At 45.6% G+C, this 21092-nt stretch overlaps 2 protein-coding genes across 5 annotated transcripts in view; one reads left to right on the forward strand and one right to left on the reverse strand.

Moving 5' to 3' along the window:
• The window catches only part of LOC117267131 (nardilysin-like), a 50606-nt gene extending 43981 nt beyond the window's left edge, over positions 1 to 6625 (reverse strand). The window contains exons 1-5 of the mRNA XM_078175166.1: positions 6578 to 6625; positions 5728 to 5971; positions 2977 to 3223; positions 1104 to 1185; positions 73 to 226 (exon numbers count right to left, since the gene is read on the reverse strand). Of these exons, the coding sequence (XP_078031292.1) occupies positions 73 to 226; positions 1104 to 1185; positions 2977 to 3223; positions 5728 to 5936 (692 nt within the window). The 5' untranslated portion in view covers positions 5937 to 5971; positions 6578 to 6625. The remainder of the gene's footprint in view (positions 1 to 72; positions 227 to 1103; positions 1186 to 2976; positions 3224 to 5727; positions 5972 to 6577) is intronic.
• A 104-nt stretch (positions 6626 to 6729) lies between these two features.
• The window catches only part of LOC117267615 (SLIT and NTRK-like protein 3), a 33151-nt gene continuing 18788 nt past the window's right edge, over positions 6730 to 21092 (forward strand). Inside the window, exons 1-6 of one of the 4 annotated variants that reach the window (XM_033643627.2) lie at positions 6752 to 6874; positions 12319 to 12359; positions 18280 to 18560; positions 18741 to 18992; positions 19249 to 19364; positions 19647 to 20576. In XM_033643627.2, the coding sequence (XP_033499518.2) occupies positions 18345 to 18560; positions 18741 to 18992; positions 19249 to 19364; positions 19647 to 20576 (1514 nt within the window). In that variant the 5' untranslated portion in view covers positions 6752 to 6874; positions 12319 to 12359; positions 18280 to 18344. Of the gene's footprint in view, positions 6875 to 12318; positions 12360 to 15266; positions 15513 to 18279; positions 18561 to 18740; positions 18993 to 19248; positions 19365 to 19646; positions 20577 to 21092 lie in introns of those variants that run through there. The other 3 variants (XM_033643628.2, XM_033643626.2, XM_033643629.2) reach the window with 3 other exon arrangements.

Genomic DNA, 21092 nt, shown 5'->3' on the forward strand with positions numbered 1-21092 from the left:
AAGGAGTCCACTTCTTAAGAGCGACTGATCTAAAAACAAAAACAAAAAAAGCCTCCTCTGATCCTCCCTCACCTGTCAAGAGCTTCTTTGAAGCTTTTCCTCTGGACGTCAAACTGGAAGATGGTCCTCTCGCAGTCGGTGGAGGCATTGTCGCTCCCACCATGCTTCTTCAGGAAAGCATCAAAGCCATTTTCTGAGGGGTACTTCTCGCTGCCCATGAACACCACTGGGACACAACGGAAAAACAGTAGGGAAGAGAGAAGAGTTATAAATAAAAAAATAAAGGAGTTTAAAAGGGAAGGAAAAAAATCCACCACCGCTACTTGGTGTGCCTTGCATTTGTGGTTTTCTTATTTATGTGGAGAGCTGGCCAAACAGACAGCGTGGCATTATATCTCCTGCTGAGCCACAATAGAATTGATAGCTTTTTTAACATTTGGTGACAGGTTTGATGACAGACTATAAGAATGAGCGAGGCTTTCATTTCAGAAAAGAACATTTAGGAACAATGTTCGACAATCACAACGGTGGAGGAGACAGATACAACAATTTCTCCACTGACAGGAGCATCAGTAGACTCGAATGCAATTCAGAAGATATGTTGCGTTTCAAAAAAAAAGAAATAAAGAAAGCGAGCACCTCTTGCTTTTTTGGACCGGAATAAAAACTTAATGCAACAAGTTTCTTAACCACTCTTTGTTGCTTGATGGAGGGTATTCTGGGAGATGTCAGAAATTATTAACTGAAGTAGAAGTAGACAAAACAGGTTAAGGAAAAGAGGGTACACTGAATAATTTAAAATAACAAAACAACTCCTGGAATGCATTAAATATGGTTGCTCTTCCTGAGGTTTCTCCTTTTTCCCCCCACATTAAAGTGCAGTTTTTCTTTGTCCAAATCCAGAGAGTGTAAGGATATGGGGTGCTGCACGTTGTACAGACTCAGAGGGAAATTTTTGATTTGCGATTTCGAGCTATATAAACAACACTGACATGACTTGACTTGATAGATGATACCGTACATAAGGGCGAATTAACCCTCGACCGAGGAGAGATGAGAAATGACTCGACCCTCTCTGGTTCCCTCTCTGGTTGATTACTCACTGTGTTCCAGAAAGTGAGCGAGGCCGGGGAGGTCACTGGGGTCGCTGAAGCTGCCCACTCCAACACACAGAGCTGCTGCGGACTGACACACACAAACACACAGACACAGAGGACGTCTATGAGTCAGGTTTGAGTCTGGCAATGCACTTGAACAATAAGTTTGTTATTCTTCTGGTCCACAAATCCCCCAGCTATAGCCTAATATATTCTTCTGTTTCATTTGCCTTGTTTAACAATGAAACCAGATATTCCTGAGTGGTTTTTAAAGGTTTATGTCTTCTAGAGGAATGATTGAGAGGTGAGCTAAGGGCAGCAGACAGGGCAGGGGAGTCAGAAGAGTAGTGAGATGCAAGCTAATAAATTATTGGTTTGTTCTTTTTGTGGTATTTGTTAACACTGAGTGGCTCAAGCCCTGTATGCGTCGACGTTTTAGGCACAGGTGTGATTTACAAGTGTGTGTATTTAACAGCAGAGGTGTGGACTCAAGTCACATGCCTCAGACTATAGTCACAAAATTGCTAACTTTTGATTCAACTTGACAAAATCAAAAAAGACTTGCAATTTGATTTGGAATTTCACACCAATGACTCGACACTTCACTTGGACTTGAGTCTCTCCAAGCCCAAGGACGCATAATTCCCCAGATCTGTTCTTGGTTTTCGAATGTCTCTTTTGTTTAATCTGAACGACTGTGTTGAAATTATGATCGAAAATTACCGATGTGCATCGTAATATCTTCCTTTATGCTCAGCACCAAAATTTCAAGACTGTTTTCAGCCTTCGTCTCCATCCTTGCCATTGTGTTTGTAATTTGCTTGTTGCACTCATCCCTTGATATTTGTAGGTTTCAGCTCTTGAGTGACTGCTCTCAAGGGCATGTTCATGCTCTGTTTATCCAAAATGAATCCAGCTAATTAAAAATCTATGTATTTTGGACTTGCTGTCTAAAACTGATGTCTAGAATAGAGCATGAGATGGATCAGTGGCGTTGCACCGGACTGTCGTGGTGAAGAGGGAGCTGAGCCGGAAGGCAAAGCTTTCGATTTACTGGTCCGTCTATGTCCCAACCCTCACCTATGGTCATGAGCTTTGGGTAGTGACCGAAAGAATGAGATCGCAGATACAAGCGGCCAAAATGAGTTTCCTCTGTGGGGTAGCTGGGCTCAGCCTTAGAGACAGGGTAAGGAGCTTGGACATGCGGAGTGAGCTCGGAGTAGAGCCGCTGCTCCTTCGCATCAAAAAGGTTCAATTGAGGTGATTCGGGCATCTGATCAGGATGCCTCCTGGGCGCCTCCTGTTAGAGGTGTTTCGGGCACATCCCACTGGTAGGAGGCCCCGGGGCAGACCCAGAACACACTGGAGGGATTCCATATCTCATCTGGCCTGGGAACACCTCAGGATGCCCGAGGAGGAGCAAGAAAAGTGTTGCTGGAAAGCGGGATGTCTGGGGTGCTTTGCTTGGCCTGCTGCCCCCAAGACCCGGCCCCGAATAAGCGGATGAAAATGAATGGATGGATGGATGTCTAAAATTACATGTTTAGGGGGTACTTTGGAGAACAACTCAGTGTCTCCTGCATCACTTCAACCAGACATGGTACTTGCCTGTCTTGACTTGGGACATGAGTGGGAAAACTTGAGACTTACTTGTGACTTGCCAAACAATAGCTCGGTCCCACCTCTGTTTAACGGCACTATAAATAGCTTACAGTTTGTGCTGACAACTCTTTTGCATAAATCTGCATATCTGATTTCAACACATATTTCTTTGGTTTCAGCATGACTCATGTTTTTCCTCCTCCTCTGAGTCATTTAACATATGTCTAGTCTGCTAAAAAATTAATGTGGCTCTCCATTTAACACTTCCCAGTGGTACCTGTTTCTCTGCGTTTCCTTTCTTCTTTTTCCCCTCGTTGTCATCTTCTTCATCATCACTGCCCCTCTCATCATCGTCATCACCTTCCTCCTCCTCAGAATCATCCCCCGTTTCATCTCCAGATTCCTCCTCCTCCTCCTCCTCCTCCTCTTCCTCTTCTCCATCTGAGTCCTCATCGTCGGACGCCGCTGGGCCGCTGTAGTCTGAGATGAGCAGAGCTCGCAGGCCGTTGTCCAGCACAATGTATCTGCAGGGAGTGAAGTCAAAGGTGAAACAGCACAGAGAGTTTTTGTGTGGGGAAAGTGTTGTTTTGTTGAGTTTTGCAGCATTCATTGTTTTTTTCTTCTTATTTTGAGCTGGTTGTTAAATCAAATGTCTCTTTGCAGACTGCATCTCATACCCTCTGAGACTCTCTCTTCCTCTAAGCTTTTTTCACAGCAAATTTCTCTGTGTATGCCCTACAGAGGCCCGAGGCACTGGCGTGTGCTCATAGCATGAAATCGTCCCATCAAACTACAATAATACTGTACTGATCCAGCTGGAAGAGAGGCGCGATATCATTTTTGGATCTGGGTTAGTGGATCTGGGTCATTTTACCCAGCACTTTCATGTTCATGAATATGACAAAATAGTAACTTCATATGTGTATCATTGCACCTAAAATCATTTCGATAACAGTTACTTGGAGTAAAGTACAAAATAGAGGTGATACATCATGTAACAGGGCTGCAGTACCAGAGGTGTAATGAAACAAAGTAATAGTACTTTGTTACAGTACTTATATGGTACAGATACTTGATTTTATATTTCTGCCATCTTTAGCTGTTACTCCACTATATTTCCCCCAGGAATCTTCCTTCCTTACTGCTCCAGACTGAAAACAAAAGGTGATCGTGCCTTTAAAGCAGTGGCTCCAACACTATGTAAATCTCCTCCATTAGGTTTACGGTCTGCGGTCTCTTTAGACATTTTTAAAAACAACTTAAGACCTTAAAAATGGCCTTTGTCCCACCCTAAATCTTCTAGCGCTTGTTCCACATTCGTACATAAAACCTTCCTCCGCATGGGATCACATACGGTGCTTACTTATCTTTATGCTTGTTTGCAATGCTTGAATGAGACAAAGATGATTTGTCTAAAAATTTAGTCTTAAATTTGGTAAAAGATGATCTTCAAACAGTCTTCAAAGTCGTGATTAGTGTCTGATACCAGTAGACAGCTGGTTAAGCTGCTCTACTGGGACATCAAGGTAAGACAGGTGCAAAATAAGACCAAAAGAAAGCTGTAGTTTGACAAAAATCGAGCAAAAGCAGAGAAATAAATGGCTAAACCTCATGTGAGTAAACAAAAAAAAGTAAAGCAGGGAATTGCTTAATTAGACAATGGGGCACTATGGGACTCTCTTCCATTAAGTTTACGGCCTGTGGTTTCTTTAGACATTTCTAAAAACAACTCAAGACCCATTTCTTCAAAATGGCCTTTGTCCCACCCTAAATTGTCCAGTGCTTGTTCCCTGGTATGTTTCTGTTAGAGGCCTCAGCAGCCTGTATTTGCTCTGTGTTTTACTTTCTTTTGTTGCATTGTTTTATTTGTTATATTCATTTTCTGTAACCGCTTATCCTGTTAGGGGTCACGGGCAGGCTGGAGCCTATCCCAGCTGACATTGTGCAAGAGGCAGGGTACACCCTGGACAGGTTGCCAGACTATCACAGGGCTGACACATAGAGACAGACAACCATTCACACTCACATTCACACCTACGGACAATTTAGAGTCACCAGTTAACCTGCATGTCTTTGGACTGTGGGAGGAAGCCGGAGTACCCGGAGAAAACCCACGGTGACACAGGGAGAACATACAAACTCCGCACAGAAGGGCTCTCCCACCCTGGGTTCAAACCCTCTTGCTGTGAGGCGGCAGTGTTAACCACTTTACCACATTGACTGCATGTTTAATTGTTTGATTGCTTACCTGTATTTTGTGAAGCAAATACATTTTATTATAATTATTATTATTATTACAAAATAAGGAAGGGATGGACGAACGAGTGAAGGAATGGGACTGAAGAAAAAAATGGATTTTCGAGTTGTGAACAAGGCCGCATTCTTGTTGCAGGCTCCATTTTTAAGGTGCTGTACATGTTACAAAGAAATAAACTTTACAATTCTCAAAATTCTGACCACATTTACTTGTAATTTTACTTCCAATACTTAATTGTATTTAATATCAGACTTTAGTACAGTAAATATCTGATACTTCAAGACTTTTAACTTCTACTAAAGTCATTTTCTGGTCAGATACCTGTACTTTAACCCAAGTGTGGCGTTCAGGTACTTCATCCACCACTGTGCATTGCAGTGTATGATTGAAATAGAAGAAGTGCCACGTGTATGACAGCTTGAATCTGGGTGTAACTTCCTTTAACAGTACTCTTTGGGGTCACTGGATGACTTGACGATCTCGCTGTCTCCAATTCTCAAAATTCTGACTGCTTGCTTAATTATTAACAACAGCTACTTGTACTTTTACTTTCTATACTATATTTCATTTAATATCACACTTGAGTACATTAAATATCAGATACTTAAAGACTTTTACTCAAGTAAAAGGTGACTTTAACTTCTACCAAAGTCATTTTCTGGTCAGATATCTGTATTTGTACTCAAGTGAGGCGTTCAGGTGCTTCATCCACCTCTGTACAGTACAGTGACACATATATGAAAGCTTGAATCTGGGTTTAACCTCCTTTACCTGTACTCTTTGGGGTCACTAGGAGACTTGATGATCTCTCTGTCTCCCACATTGTCCTCTCCTCCTCCTCCTCCTCCTCCTGCGTCCCCTGCAGCCTGGCACTCCTCCCGGGACACCGGCTCTGCATCCTCTGCTGAGGCTCCACCTTGGACGGAGCTTGAGGAGTCAGAAGAAACTGGGGCGTTCCTGAACTTGTTTGTCTGCGGCATCTTCGGCAGAGATGATGAAAGTTTGGCACTGCGGGCTGACAGCAAGGCGCGACCATAAACAACAGGACAGGTCGCTGTCACCGGTAATTTACTCCTCAGCACGGCGACACACCGTGTCAGCCTGAACACAGCTATGATGATGAAAGCCCTGCCTTACAGACGAGTATCGCCAAATGAAAGCTCAGACACCAATAGGTCCGCAACAACACACACTAACAAGACCCTCCTCTGTGGAAGAGGCCTATAGGTCTGAACCTGAACTGTCACACACACCAGCCAGCGCCCACAATACAGCTATTCACACAGGCTGTCTGGTGGTTTCGCCCTATTCAGCGAGGTGTCAGCTAAAATACAACCCCGGCAGACCACCCTTAACTAAACCTGAACCTCTCATATGCTCTGTAAGACTCAAAACAGCGACAACAGCCACATTGAAACTGCCAAGAAGTCTCTTTTACACACGCAGGAATATAAACATAAATGAATGCTACCGGCTAACACAAGAATTTAGTGTTTAAAATGTACAAATATTACTTAAAATAAGCTTTAACGGCTTCCGTTAACAGTCTGTTTCAAAGCAGAGCCGAAGAGAAACTTTAAAAGTACTTCATGCAGCCGGTGCGACAGAAATACATCCGTACCTTCCTCCCTGTTGACAGAAGGGCCTCTGTATGAGTGAATAAGAGCCTCTCCTCAACAAGACGCGCTCTGATTCGCTGAGAAGAATCAGCGCTTCACTACGCCGCCGTCTGATTGGCTCTGGCGGAAAGGAGGCGCGGCTAGAATGCTAACACGTGCAGTCAGGAGTGGTTATGATAGCTGCGGGGAGAAGGGGACAGCGGCAGCGACAAGTAGCCACCTGGATGTAACTGGCAGCTGGCAGCCATCTGGTTATGATTATGGCTGCTAGATTGAGAACCGACCACTTGTCACAGCCGGTAAATGTCATTCTTTTTAATCTCTTTAGCCAATATAGCCGACCAGGAGTGGATTGGATGTGAATTGTCTTGTCAGCTAGCCACATGACAGCCACGGTGCTCCATTGAAATTGTACCCCCCACTTCTCCTAATGCACCTGTACAAGGCTTCAAACTGGGATGATTGGTTTAGGGGGGCCGCTAGGTGGCAGGCATAGGCCACGAGGGATGCTGGGCAAATTGAACACCTGACTTTTTTTTTTCTTTTTTTTTTGTGTAAGGACGGTCTGAGATTTAGATGCCTCCAAGGCTCCTATTAAAAGGCCACCAATCTGTGTATTTCACAGAAATTCAAGGGCTTTAAAAATGCTTGTGTGCATTAATCAGAGTCTCTGCATGTTTTAAAATATCTTAAATTCAATTTTAATAAGCATTAGGCCTTAAAATTCATTATATGGTCTTAAATTTGAATTTGAGAGGTATTAATTGCCGCAAACATTGCATCCTGTCCATCTTTTAATTTCATTTTGTCAATTTGTGTAGAGCTCTTCTGCATGAAAGTCCACATGTCACACATATGTCCTCATACATCACTCTACAGGGTCACATAATCACAGTGCAAGTTCATAATCATGTAGGCCTATCCTCCATTTTGATACTCCTTAGATACTCCTTTCTCCTTTCGCCATTTATTCTACTGAGCATACGTTCATAAGATGCTATTTCCACCATTGCATTAACCCAGTTTGCACCTCTGGAACCTTTGTTGTCTTCCTGTGTCTTAGACTAACGCGACAGACAGTTATTAGACTCACAATGATAACAGAAAATGCATGCTTGGATACGTTTCGTGTTTCGTTTCCCCCCCAGTAAACACAACTTTGGACTTAAAGGGATTTCTGAAGCAAACCAGCAACTTATAATTTCTAAAACTCTAATCCAGAGTGGTCTGACCAACCTACGTTCACCTATTTAATATGTCCAACAGCGATTGTTATTTAACACCTTTAAAGGTCCTTAAAACACCTACCTCTCCATGAGACCACATACAGTATTTACTTGCCTTTATACTTGCATGCTATGCTTGAATAGGACAAGGATGATTTGTCTGAAAAATTCATCTTAAATTTGGTTGAAAATGATCTTAAAACAGTCTTAAAAGTCATGAATTTTAGTGTCTGATACCTGAAGACAGCCTGTTAATGCTCTTAAAATATTCTTAAGTGGTCTACAGGGACATCAAGATGTAAGGGAGTGAGTTTATGTTCACCAGCAGAGAGCGGTATTTATGTTTCTGTCCTTTTTGGCCCACTGTAGTTTTGAGTCTTTTTGACCCTCCGCAGCCACTGTAGTTCACAGTTTGTTTTGCGTCTCGTAAGGTAAGGAGGGTTTCCAAACACTGTACTAATGAAACCACTTTATTTAAGTCATTAACATAACTGTCTGTTATAATTGTATTAAACACGCCAGTCCCAAGAGTGGTTATGTTAAAGATGGGACAATTCCTGTAATTTTTATGTTGAAATGTGTTTATACTGATGTACTAACCGTGTGGAGCTAGTTGTGTTGTATCTGGCTAATCAGTAACTGTAACAGAGGCAGCTGAAGTTTATTTTATTCTGTATTTGATATTTAGTTTAATTCAAGTGTTAATATGTGCCTTGGAAACTGAAGACAGTTTGTTTTGTGTCTCGTAAGGCCAATAAATGAGGGAAGTTTGCTCCGCCTCAACCACCAGTTTGAGTCCTGTTTCCCTGTCTCCCCTGCCGCCCCGGTATACTTCACCTAACACAACGCAGAGACCTCGCTGGGGTTTGCTGCCTGAAAGATAGGGTTACAAAGATAAGACAGGTGCAAAAAAAAAGACACAAAATAAAACTGTAGTTTCACAAAAATCGAGCACAAGCAGAGAAAAAAATGTCTAAACCTCATGTGAGTAAACAAAAGAGATCTAAAGCAGGGATTTGCTTAATTAGACTGATTAATATCACCGCACCTCAAACCTCAAACCAGAGTCAAATGGCTAGAAAACAAAATCTTATCATGAATAAGCCACATTGACATTTGTCCAGTGCCCTTCCTCAGTCTCCCCTCTGCAGCGTGTTGGCATTTCACCCCTCCACTGTGCCAATATGTCCTCCCCCTCACTCACCAGCTCTCTCTCTGTCTGAAGCCAATCTGATTTGCCCCTGGGCCTCTGTCGGCAGAAAGAGGTGATAAACACCGCAACCATGACAACCGGCGAGCCAGACACACGCCCGAGTTCCTTTATCCTAATGGCTTTACTTGGCATCCTTTCCTCCTTTTAATTCATCAAGTCCAGTCTTCACCTGAGCTGATATTAAGACAGTTGGGACAGATGAAGGCGGTGTGCTTCTTCCACCACGGGTTTGAGCTTCCTCATCCTCGTCTTTCAAGATAAGCTGATGTTAGATCTGTCGACGTGTGAGATGAAACACTGTTAACGCTAAAAAAAAAACCTCCACGTTGCTTAAAATAGAGCTCTATTAGTCACTGAATAAATATTTACTCGGTCCGATTAATATGAAATGTTAGCATATTGATTCCTCTGACTTGCTCTAAAGCAGTCAGACAGAAAATGGAAGTACCGAGCTGATTCTCACAAATTTTATCCTATTGATCACTAATGGAGCCCTTGTGAGAACACTGTGAAATGATGTTTTCACAGCACAAGTTCTTGCCCCAGGCGTACTGTAGGGTGAAGTCAGGTAATTTGGGACACTTCTTGGGTAGATTACCAAGACAAACAACTAAAATTGTGAATACTACCTTTAGTGTTACTTTTAGAACGTGTTATACGTCTCTGCTCTGTTTCTATAAAGAAAATAAGTTGCTTCAGAAACTTTGGACCTTAAAACACATCAAGCCCTTAAGCGCCGACGGACACATCAACCCCTACCTCGCTCTGATGACATGTTCAGGTAAAATGGGACACTCCTGTTTTCTGCCATGCTTTCCCCATTCTTTTGCTGCCTTTTTCCTTGGTGCCATATTGTTCACAATGGACATACAGTATGTGCATGTAACACTGATTACGTTCACATGCACAAAATAGTGTTTTTTTGCCCTTATTCCAAAAAGACAAAATTCCTACTAAGCTGTTTACATGGCTATGAAAATTAACATTCCACGAATACTCCCATGGCGTTTATCACATGAAAATACAGCAAAGCAGGACTGCTGGAGCCGCTTGTCATTTTGCTTCTATGCATCAAAGTTTCCTACTGTTGGTGGACTTGTTGGACCGTGCAATCACAGCCTTCCTCTTTCATTCCTTCAGCCGCCATCTTGAAAAGGTTGTTGCTGCGATATTTGAGCATATCCAAGAACCTGTTGATATCCTGGTCTTTTATAATGTTTAGAAGTAGTGTGCTTCTTCTCAATATGTGGGCTTTTCTTTTGGGCATACATTGCTACACCTGTTGGCGAGTTAGTTTGTGTACGATGTATCCATGACAACACACAGAGGCAACCGTAAACGGGCGAGAGGCCATGTGTTGTAAACTGCAGTAAAAACCTCAATTGGGACACTTATTCCAAATGGGCCAAATCCCCAAATAACGCTATTAAAATCCACATAATACTGGCATAACCCACAGGTTCATTCATTCATTTTCCGTAACTGCTTATCCTGTTATGGGTCGCGGGCAGGCTGGAGCCTATCCCAGCTGACATTGTGTGAGAGGCAGGGTACACCCTGGACAGGTCGCCAGACTATCACAGGGCTGGCACATAGAGACAGACAACCATTCACACTCACATTCACACCTATGGGCAATTTAGAGTCACCAATTAACCTGCATGTCTTTGGACTGTGGGAGGAATCCGGAGCACCCAGAGAGAACCCATGCTGACATGGGGAGAACATGCAAACTACGCACAGAGGGACTCCTCCACACCAGCACCACATGTCTTAGTCTGAAAATGATAAATGCGGAAAAACAGCTAATTCGTAAGACATAGACATAGACCCACTGCGTCATCTTTAATATTACTTAAGTGATATAAATAATAAAAATGTCTATAGTATAAATAGGGTGGCATACCATAGCATAATAACTCATGTTGTCTACTGGCCTAAAAACAAGCTGGTTTTACTTCAGAAAATTGCCCCATTTTACAGCGCCCAGCAGCTTAGTGGGTAGGGCCCGTGTCCCGTGTACAAAGTCAATGTCCTTGCTGCAGCTGCCATGGTTTTGAGTCCAACCTGTGGTTCTTTGCTGCATGTCAACCCCTCTCTCGCTCCCCATTTCATGCTTATTACTGTCCTGTCTAGGAAAAGCAAAGACCATAAAAATGATCTTGAAAGAAAAATGTCTCATTTTAGCTTCATTTTTGTACCATTTCACCTCAGTGCATGAAGCATTCACTCAAAACTCTTTGCTATAAAAGGTATGAATTTTGATTATAGGTCAACCAGTTAATGAAATGTAACCTCCTGCAACTATTTTTGTTGTTTTAGCTACAACACACTTTTTAATTTTCGGTGTGCTAATCGTCTCAGACCAATTAAAATGATTGTTTCATGTAAATAACATTTGTAGCAACAATGCGATACAGTATTTGTTGTTTGTCTGCTAATATTTAAAGAGCCCAAGATGTAAAACCTTATTTGTCCCATTCTACCTGATGTCCCACATCAACCGACTTCACCCAGCTGCAGCAGCCCTGGTGTGAGTCCAGAGCCATTGCTCGGCTGAAATTGCAAGGCTGCGGTAATAGCGGAGATAAGCAGCCTATTAGAGCTGTGTGAAAGTGCCTTTACATGCCTCTCCATGTGAAAAACTTTCAGAGCAGAATGGCAGGCTTGTGTTAGGGATCGATTGGACAGGCCCCTGCAAACCGCCGGCCTCCCCTTTAATGCCAACACGCATGGCCTTTTCATGGTGAGGTACATTGTATTAGCTGCGACGCCAGCCGCCATAATTCCACATTTTTCTCCCCCCACTTTTGTGCTTGCCCCCTCGCTTCGACTGAGCCCAAATTGAAGTTCAGATCGGGCACCTCGGGCCTCCCCAGAAAAATGTGTCTGTGTGAAAACGCAATGTAGAACGCAGCCAGCTGAATCATTGTAGGTATTATGAATTTGTCCCCCTCGGTCAGCTTCCTGGAGAGACATCGGAGGCAGTCTTTACCTTAAGATTCCAAAGGGGGCAAGGTTCCCTCAGCAACTGATTCGAGTCCCTAATTAAAACAGGAGATTTGATTAATTAGCTCAACGGCGTGGATGTGTGTTGCATGGCTCTCTCTGTATGTGGCATGTGTGTGGGAGTCGGCATGTTCTCGTGAGTCACGGTGTATCTAGTGTGTAGTTATGCTAAATGAGGAGGGGGTGTTATATGCCTATAAGAGTGTGTGTGTTTGTGTGTGTTCATGAGCCTTTGGGTAATCCTGTGAATCACTGCTGTGTGTGCTCATGTGTGTGTGTGTTTCATGTCTCCCAGGAGGCTTGTCCTTGCCTGCAGTACTACTGTGTGAATCAGAGGTGAGTCCTCTAGAGTTGCCCTCTGCTTTAATCTGGAGCTAATGACAGAACCACCTGCCCTCCTGGCCATCCTCCCCCATATCTCGCCCCTCTATCTGTTGGCCCCTCTGCCTTCACCACACATCTCAGCCAGCCTTCACAAACCCCCAAATTCCCACTGCTCATTGTCTCCCTTTCACTCTCTCCCACAACTGGCCTGTTATTTTCCCTTTTTTCCCCTGCTCTCTTCCACTTGCTTTCTACTCTTTCCCACAGCATGCAGGATGCCCTTGCTTGCCTCTTTGATTGCCTCATCTCACCGAGTAACTAGAAACTAGGGGCCCCCACACACACACAAAAAAAGAACATGTGTTAAGGGACAGCGCAACAGTATGTGAACAACATGTAGCTTTAAGGAGATTTTCTGACCCATGGATCGGCAGGGGAGAGGAGTGAGCCACGTTCTCATTCTTGTGTCTGCTTGAGTCTGGAGTGTGTGTGCAATCGCGCATGCAAGCCAGTCCCGGTGGATATCTGGAGGAACAAAAGCATAATTGGAGAGAGAGCGCTGCAGGAAAAAAAAAGGGGGGGATGACCACTTCCTGCAATGTGTCTACGGTGGAAGAGAAGAAAGAATGAGCAGGGGGAAGGAAACAAAAGGGAGGAAATCAAAGAGAGAATGGCATGTAAACCAGAATTGACAAGAGCCCACAGGAGAATCAAAGTAAGGAAGTAAAGAGGGAGAGGGGAAGAAAGGGGAAGGAATCTAAGTATGATCTGACAGAAATAATTCAGATGAGAGAACAGAAAAAGGGCCTTTGGAGAAGGAGAAAAGCGGAGGAGGAAGAAAGGGAGAAGTGGCTGAAGTGAAAACAGCATGAATCCCCATCCATTTTAGCACTGGACAGCTCCACAGACAGCACTAGGCCAGTATAAATAGATCCCCTACTTTAGAGGCGCCGTCAACGCTCCCAAAAAAGTGCTTTATGTGCTCAGAGCGGCTCCTGCCCCTGGAGAACAGACGCGCAGGTATCTGATGGTGCCTGATAACCATCTTCTCTCAGTTCCTCTCCGTTTGTTTTCTTAATTTAGGGAGCCTCCACGGTTCAACGACAACACCACAGTGAGGCAAAGCGAGTGTTTTTCTCCCAGATTCTCCATCACGGGCGTCGTTACACTCACAGAGGTAGAGGATATAGCCTCAGGTCTGGGATCACATTACCCCGGCCACAGATCTGGCATCACCAATCACAGAGCCGGGGATGATATTTCAGTGTCCGGGCCTTATTTATATACAGCTGCACCCCCTGCATGTTAAAAGTGACTTAAATGTGCGTCTGTGAGCAGTCTCCACCATGTGCATGTATGGGCCTCTGCCTCTGCCGGCCTGTTTCCATTGCGAGCCAGCGTTAAGTAGCCTTGTGGGGAAGCTGTAATACAGCCTAATGCACCTGAGAGCCCCTGAAATCTATAACCATCATCTACATCTTCCTGATATTACTGGAACCGTCTCTGTTACTGTTTCAGATAGGGATCTCCAGGGAGAGCTCTCTCCTCCCCATGCCTCTCCCTACAGCAGAGGAGGGGAGGAGAGTGTGTGAGGCAGAGATGCACCTTCTCCATTTCCTCAAGGTGATTCACCTTAATGCACGCTGAAATCAATGTGAAATTGAACTGAAAATTGAACTTTCAGCTCAGTAATGTGGAAGACATGTTGTTATTAAATCTTTTCCTATAGCCATGAAACCGGCTGACTGATATTTGAACGCTTTTGAATGCTTGTTTTCCACGCCGGGGCACCACGGTGTCCTTGATGGAAGCCCTGCGCACTTCCAAAGGTGTTTGGGGACGGAGGGGAGGCGGGGTGGGGGTGGGGGGGGGGGGGGGGTCCATACCTGCTACTTAGAGGCAGTATTGATGGAGCAAGCAGCCACCCATCAGGATGTGGTAGGAAGCTACAGGAGGAAGGTGGCGGAGGAGAGGAAGTGGGGGCTCCATCGCTCTCAATCTCCGCGGCATCTGTTGCGCCCACCGCCTCCATTTGGCGGGACAGGTGTTTAGATGTAGGCCCGGGCCCTCCCTGTAATCTCCCTCATAAAAAGTCACCACAGTTTTTTTTTTTTCTTCTTCTTCTTTTCCAATCCTGACTGATGCTCGCGTGCGTGCGTGCAAGCAAGAGTGAGTGCGCGACGGAGCCAGCTGGCACGAGTCGCCATGGTAACACACACCGGTTTCACGAAATCCGTCGGCGCTTAAGGGCAAGAGGAGAGATGAATAAACTAATGAGATTATAAATTATTGTCGGTATAGCTGAACAGTCGGGGTATTTTTACCAGACTGCACACGCGGGCAACGTGAGGAGAAAGTTTATGGGGGCCCCCATTGTCTGTGACTCTGTTGTGTCTTCTGTAATCTGTTTATGACGAGGAGGTGAACTGGAGGAAACCCACCCCGCGCGCTTCACGCCTTCCCTATACACAAAACTAGCAGTTGCGCGCCGCCTTATTGCATGATTAATTCCGGCACCTCCGCCCCCCCCCCCCCCCCCCCCCCCTTCTCCACCACCACCACCAGCAGCACCCCCTGTTTCTCCTCTATGAATTACCCAGTTGTGTGTTGAGATGAAGAGAGGATTCTCCATCACCGCGCAGGCTACAACTCCGCGCATTGCACGCCTGTCCAGCAGCGGTCCAGTGCCGCAGCTCCCACGGGCTGCACTGTGGAGAAGCGGACCTGCATCCTAAAGCCAATCGTGTTTTTTCTCTCTTTCTCTCTCTCTCTCTCTCTCTCTCTCCCGGTTTTTATCCTCCACCTCATTGCAGTCTTATCACGTCCCCCCCCCCCTCTCCTCTCCTCTTGCTCTGGTCCTCCCCCCCCTCTCCTCTCCTCTCCTCTCCATCCCTCCCTCCCTCCCTCCCCATCCGCCTGTGCCGCTACAGGAGAGGAGAGAGGGAGAAGAGTGCGGCTGAATGTGAACGACATGTCGACAGTCAGCCTCTAAAGTGTTTTCTCGGTCGTTCCCTAATTCTTTGGCGGCGGACTGAGTGAGTATTACCCGCATCCCTGCTCTGCTAAGCGTCGCTGTGTGGATCAGAGAGGCTGGTGGGGAGAGACAGACAATGGGGAATGCAATTGGATTGCGTTACTCTGCCAAGGATTTTCATACATAGCCTGGTAAATGTCTTAATAGGGTCTGTTAATGACTAGGCTGTTTAATTGGTCATGCTTTAATTCTGCTAACTATTACAATTTGTGTGTGGTTAATGTTAAAGAGGGAGGGGGGGGGGCTAATTGATTTTCTTGGAGGGGCTGTGGGCTATCCAGGCTGATAGCCCCCCATGCATTTGATCTGTGATGCTGCTGCTCGCCTGATAGTGCGGGTCTGTGCTGGGGAGAGCAGGGGCCCATGTAAAAGCCAGGGCTCTGTGTCTTCTGACGGACAGAGAGGACGGCGAGGTAGACACTGGAATTATGTGACATGAATAATATGCTGAGGAATAAGCAGTGACCGTCATCTCTGGTTCGCTTGCGTCAGTGTGCAGGTCTAGAGGAGAGAGGAGAGGAGGATAGAGGGAAGAACTCAGAGAGACTCAAGAAAGACAGGGAGGGATGCCACACCTGTGTCAGGCCTGTTTTCAGATGGACAGTTTGTTAATTTATGCTGTGCTGTCAGCACTCAACACACAAGTCCTTTTGCTTCCTTGTTCCCATAATGATGCAGAGCTATGCCGACTGCTGACTAGTCCACTCGGCTGATTAAAGAAAGAGGCTTGAGTGTTGACTGTGTTGCTTCTTATTAAGCAGAGATGGCCATCCACCAAAGCAGAATCTAACAGGAGGGATCCCAGTGGTCTATCTGGACTCAGTATTGATCCCCTCCATATAGGGGGCTTCGGGCCCAGCAATAAACAATGCATTTTGTTTGACGAATGCAAAGCCCTGCTGGGACTGTGAATGGGTTGCGTTCTGTATCGTATTCCAATTTGTCAAACACTATTGAGCACGTCGGCCTAGATTGCCCTGTGTTTTCTTGTGTGAACACTTTGAGAAATGGCCTCATCTTTACCGGGGCGTTTTTCACTCCTTCTTCTTCTTCTTCTTCTTCTTCTTCTTGTGCTTTTCGGTTGCAGGGTTGTCCAACAAGTATGGCAGCATTGGTTTGTTATGAAAGCACACACACTCATCTACACGTGTCTACCTGTTTCTGTACTTGGCAGGCTCTGAAAGCACACTTTATTTTTCTTCTTTTTTTTTTTGGATATGGTTTGACCTTTCTCACATTGTTTTCAGCACACACTCACACACACACACATGTAACTTGGCTCCGGCTGCTGCTTCTCTCTCTGCGAGGCAGGCGTACATTGTGTGCAGGGCGAGAGGAGGGCTTTGATGTAATCAATATCAGATTTCAGCTGTTTCACTGTGAGCTCTCATCCTGAGTGGCAGCCTTGACTGACTTCCTACTGCTTATGCAATCCCACTCCCACCTCGCCCGTTTCCTCTTCCTTTGCACCTACTCTCTGCCCATTACTCTTCCTTTATCTGTCTGTCTCTCCTTTTTTACTCCATTCCTTCACCTTGCTCCCATTTTAACTCCTCCTCCTCCCACTCCTTCTCATTTCCACCTCTCCCTTCATCCTTTCCCCCCCCGTCATAATCATCTCTGTGATTGCTCTTCCTCTCCCGGGCGGTGATGTTTTCACTGCTGCCTCCTTGTCTAACTCGCTGATGCTAGATTATTGCTGTATGATTACAGCTACCATACCATGATCATTATTGCATTTCGCATGGCAGTGTTCAACACTGTATGAGCAGATCGAGATGCTTTATCCAATTTAGATCTCATTAAGACTTGAGAGGAAATATCCCCCCATGCGAGCCTCACATCTTCTTTTGTTTGTTGTTTTGTTTTGTTTTTTTTTGTTTCAAGGACTTCTTCTGCAACTCCCATTCTGGTGTTATAGCAGTGCCATCATCACTATCACCATCAGTTCATGTTCCTGCCTGTCACCGCGCTGCCGTCACACCAGCCCTTTTGAAAATTTCTGAAGAGTTTGGATTCGCAGCGACGCTTTCACTCCACTGTCATTACCACAATGATGATTATGACGGGACTCGATGGCTGTTGATAACCTAACATACTCCGCTGATTGATAATATGGGGTTTTTCGTGCCTCATCCTTCTGTTCTCTGATTGCCATTCATCTTATTAAATGGAGCAGTTCATTAGACAGAAGCCTTATGAATCTGATTTGCATTCGCCCATATTCATATTGCATACATTAAAACAACACATGCGTGACATTTTAGCTTCACCGGGCATTTGAGAGCACAGATGAATATATTCATCACAAGCTTTTTTTTTTATTTTTTATTTTTTTGTTTCCCCATCCCTACTTGTCCAAAAAGCCACTCTGACAATGATAAAATGTGATTCACAGGTGAACTTGCCCACGTGTTTGCCTTTGTTTTGCATTTTCAATGTCAGTATTTGAATTTTTAATTCAAAAGCGGTGTTGTAGCAGCCGAGAGCTTGTTCAGCAGGTTGTTTTAAATCAATATTTCCTGCTTTTGGGAGCCCTGTAAATCCAAAGCATTGCTCTCCTGTGCTGAATACATCTTACATATGTTTACCATGCTCATATCACTGCACACTGTGGCCTCCAGTTGCCCTATACATCATTATTCCAATGTAATGTAAATCTTTCCCCATGGCGCTCTGGTCCGTGTGATTTAACTTTTATTTTCTGACTGCTTTAGTATGCTTGTGATGTATCATCAATCTGATTCATCCTGAACTGACTTTTGCTGCTGCCTCCCTGGCTGTTTGCCCTCTTTTAATCGTGTGTGTGTGTGTGTGTCTGTGTGTGTGTGTGTGTGTGTGTGTGTGTGTGTGTGTGAATGTATGCATGTACCGTATGCACCGTGCATCTCCATGCAGTGCGGTGAAGGGCCGATGCAGGGCCGTAGCCCCAGGCCGCTAAGCTGAGAGGGAGAAGCAGGAGGATGCAGTGGGTCACTCTGGCAGTGGCCCTGGGGTGTGTGTGTCTATCCCGGGCATCACACACCCCCACCCCCACCCCCACCTCCACACACACCCCTCTAGTGGACAACTCCGAGGAGGAAGTGGACGAGCCGTGCTTCGAGCCGTGCACCTGCGAGGTCAAAGAAGGCGTGCTGCACGTGCACTGCGATGGGCGGAGCTTCACTAATGTCAGCCAGGTACATCACCACTGCTCATTTGTCTGGCCGTGCACGTGGAGCTGCAGTGTCGTTTATCTCATTAACATACCGTATCACCAAGTCTAATATCCTGCCTGTAACGTGGCTCACGGGTGTTTCTAACTGTTCAATTCATGTAATTAATAAGATAACTAATCAGACCTGTAATTAATCATTCAGGTGTCACAGTCGTGGGTCCGCCCTTTCAAACTCAACCTCCAGAGGAACTCTCTGAGGCGTCTCTATAGCAACGGGTTCCAGCACCTTGGCAACGCAGTGTCGATAAACCTTGGCAACAATGCACTCCAGGACATCAGAGTGGGAGCTTTCAATGGGTTGGCCAAACTGAGGCGCCTGTACCTCCACGAGAACAAGCTGGAGGTCTTCAGGAATGACACTTTCGCCGGGTTAGAGGCTCTGGAATACCTCCAGGTGAAAACTGAGGGGATGATACGTATTGATCATCAGTGTTTGATGGAATTATTTACAAATGTGCCCGAGATTACAATAGATAGACGTGACAGCACGGCTAGCAGGTGGCTTGATTGAAAGAATCTTAAGATCTCTGCATTTTCAAATAGAGAGTGCCTCAGCTTTTTCCTGCTCCATTCAGTCGATTTCTTTTTTTTCTTTTTTTTTTCAATTGCAGCAATTACACGTTCATCACATTTTCTCTTTTTACCTGCAGGCCGACTACAACGTGATCAAACGAATCGACAGCGGCGCTCTGAGGTTCCTCTACAAGCTCCGGGTTCTCATCCTCAACGACAACCTGATCCCCGTTTTGCCTGCTCATCTGTTCAGGTTAGATTCTGATTATTCCTCTGCAAAGCTTTTAAATTATGCCGGGACGGATCTGTAGAAATATCAGTGTCAGACACAATTAGCCAGTCTGTACTGTTGTCGAATTAATGTTTCCGTGGCGTACTATTTCATATCATAAAAGACGGATTAATCATCAGATAAAAAGCAGATTTCTCAGCAATGGAATGTGTGAACCTTTATTTTCACTTACTATCAGATTGTCCTTTCATCTAACCTAGCTAACTATCCCCCCCCCCCCCCCCCTCCTCTCTCCTGTTCCAGATCTGTGTCTCTGACTCATCTGGACCTGCGGGGAAACCGTCTGAAGAGCCTGGCATATGCTGGGACGCTGGAGTACGTTGGTCGTTCCCTAATGGAGCTACAGCTGGAGGAGAATCCCTGGAACTGTGGCTGCGAGGCAGTGCAGCTACAGCAGTGGCTGGGTCAGATCCCTTACACGGCGGTAGTCGGGGACGTTACCTGCGAGTATCCCTTCCACCTTCATGGCAAGGACTTGAGGGAGATACCACGCAAGGAGCTGTGCGCTGACCTCCCGGATAAAGAGCTGCAAGCAGAGGGGGGAGGTGCAGCAGCAGGATCACAGCCCCAACACTTGCCCCCAAACTCTAAACCCAACTCCCACCCTGGGCGAGTCAGGCCGACTAAACCCTCCTCCATGGTCCACGGCTCCCGCCAGAACACCCATACCTCCTCCACTTCATCGTCATCTTCCTCAGCAGAGCGCAGAGACAGAGAGAGGCAGCCGAGGCCGACTAAAAGGCCTCGACCCTCCAGAACATCCCCCACACCCCGCAGCCTGATGCCCAACCAGAATCCCCCCGTGGCCGGCTATCAAACGCGACCCCCCATCCCCATCATTTGTCCCCTGGGCTGCACTTGCAACCTGCACATCACAGACCTGGGCCTGACCGTCAACTGCAAAGAGAACGGTTTCCTCAATGTGTCCCAGCTCACACCTCGGCCTCTCAACGGCCGCAAGCTGTACCTGAGCGGAAACCTAATCCAGAGGATCTACCGCGCAGACTTCTGGAATTTCTCCAGCCTCGACCTGCTTCACCTGGGGAACAACCGCATCTCGTACCTCCAGGAGGGTGCCTTCTCCAGCCTCTCGAGCCTGAGGAGCCTCTACCTGAACGGGAACAACCTGGAGAGGCTCAGTCCCCACATGTTCCTGGGGCTGCAGAATCTGAGGTAGCTTTTTTTCTTGTTGTTTTTTTTTTGGATAGCTCCCAGCAGTTTCAAGCCTAAACTGCACTTCAAACAAATTCATAAACTGAAACCACATGTCAGCTTAGGTATTTAGACATTTTTAAATAAGTATGTGGAAATTAATTTCACTGTAATACTGGCATAGCGCACAGCAGAACATTTTGATTACCATTATGCTGGAATTTGATTGAAATGAATAGGTGCCCATTCTCTTCCAGGAGTGTCATTTGTTAGTCACGCTGCCTGATGGCATGCTTCACTTGAGGTGTGAGCCTGTGTATGAGTGACAACGTGAAAATTAATGTTTTTTTTGTGTTCGCATACAGAGGTGTTAATAAGGCAGTGAGACGTCTGGATGGTGCCAAGAATTTGCCTTTTGGAAAAAAGGGGGCTTATTATGAAAAGGAGTCGTCAGAGTGATGCATAAGTATCGTTGTCAGATTAAGCTTACAAAGATAATTCCTCTGCAAATAATGTATACGGCAAATATCTACAGTC

Source organism: Epinephelus lanceolatus, chromosome 15, assembly GCF_041903045.1.
Source record: "Epinephelus lanceolatus isolate andai-2023 chromosome 15, ASM4190304v1, whole genome shotgun sequence".
Taxonomy (NCBI): Eukaryota; Metazoa; Chordata; class Actinopteri; order Perciformes; family Serranidae; genus Epinephelus; species Epinephelus lanceolatus.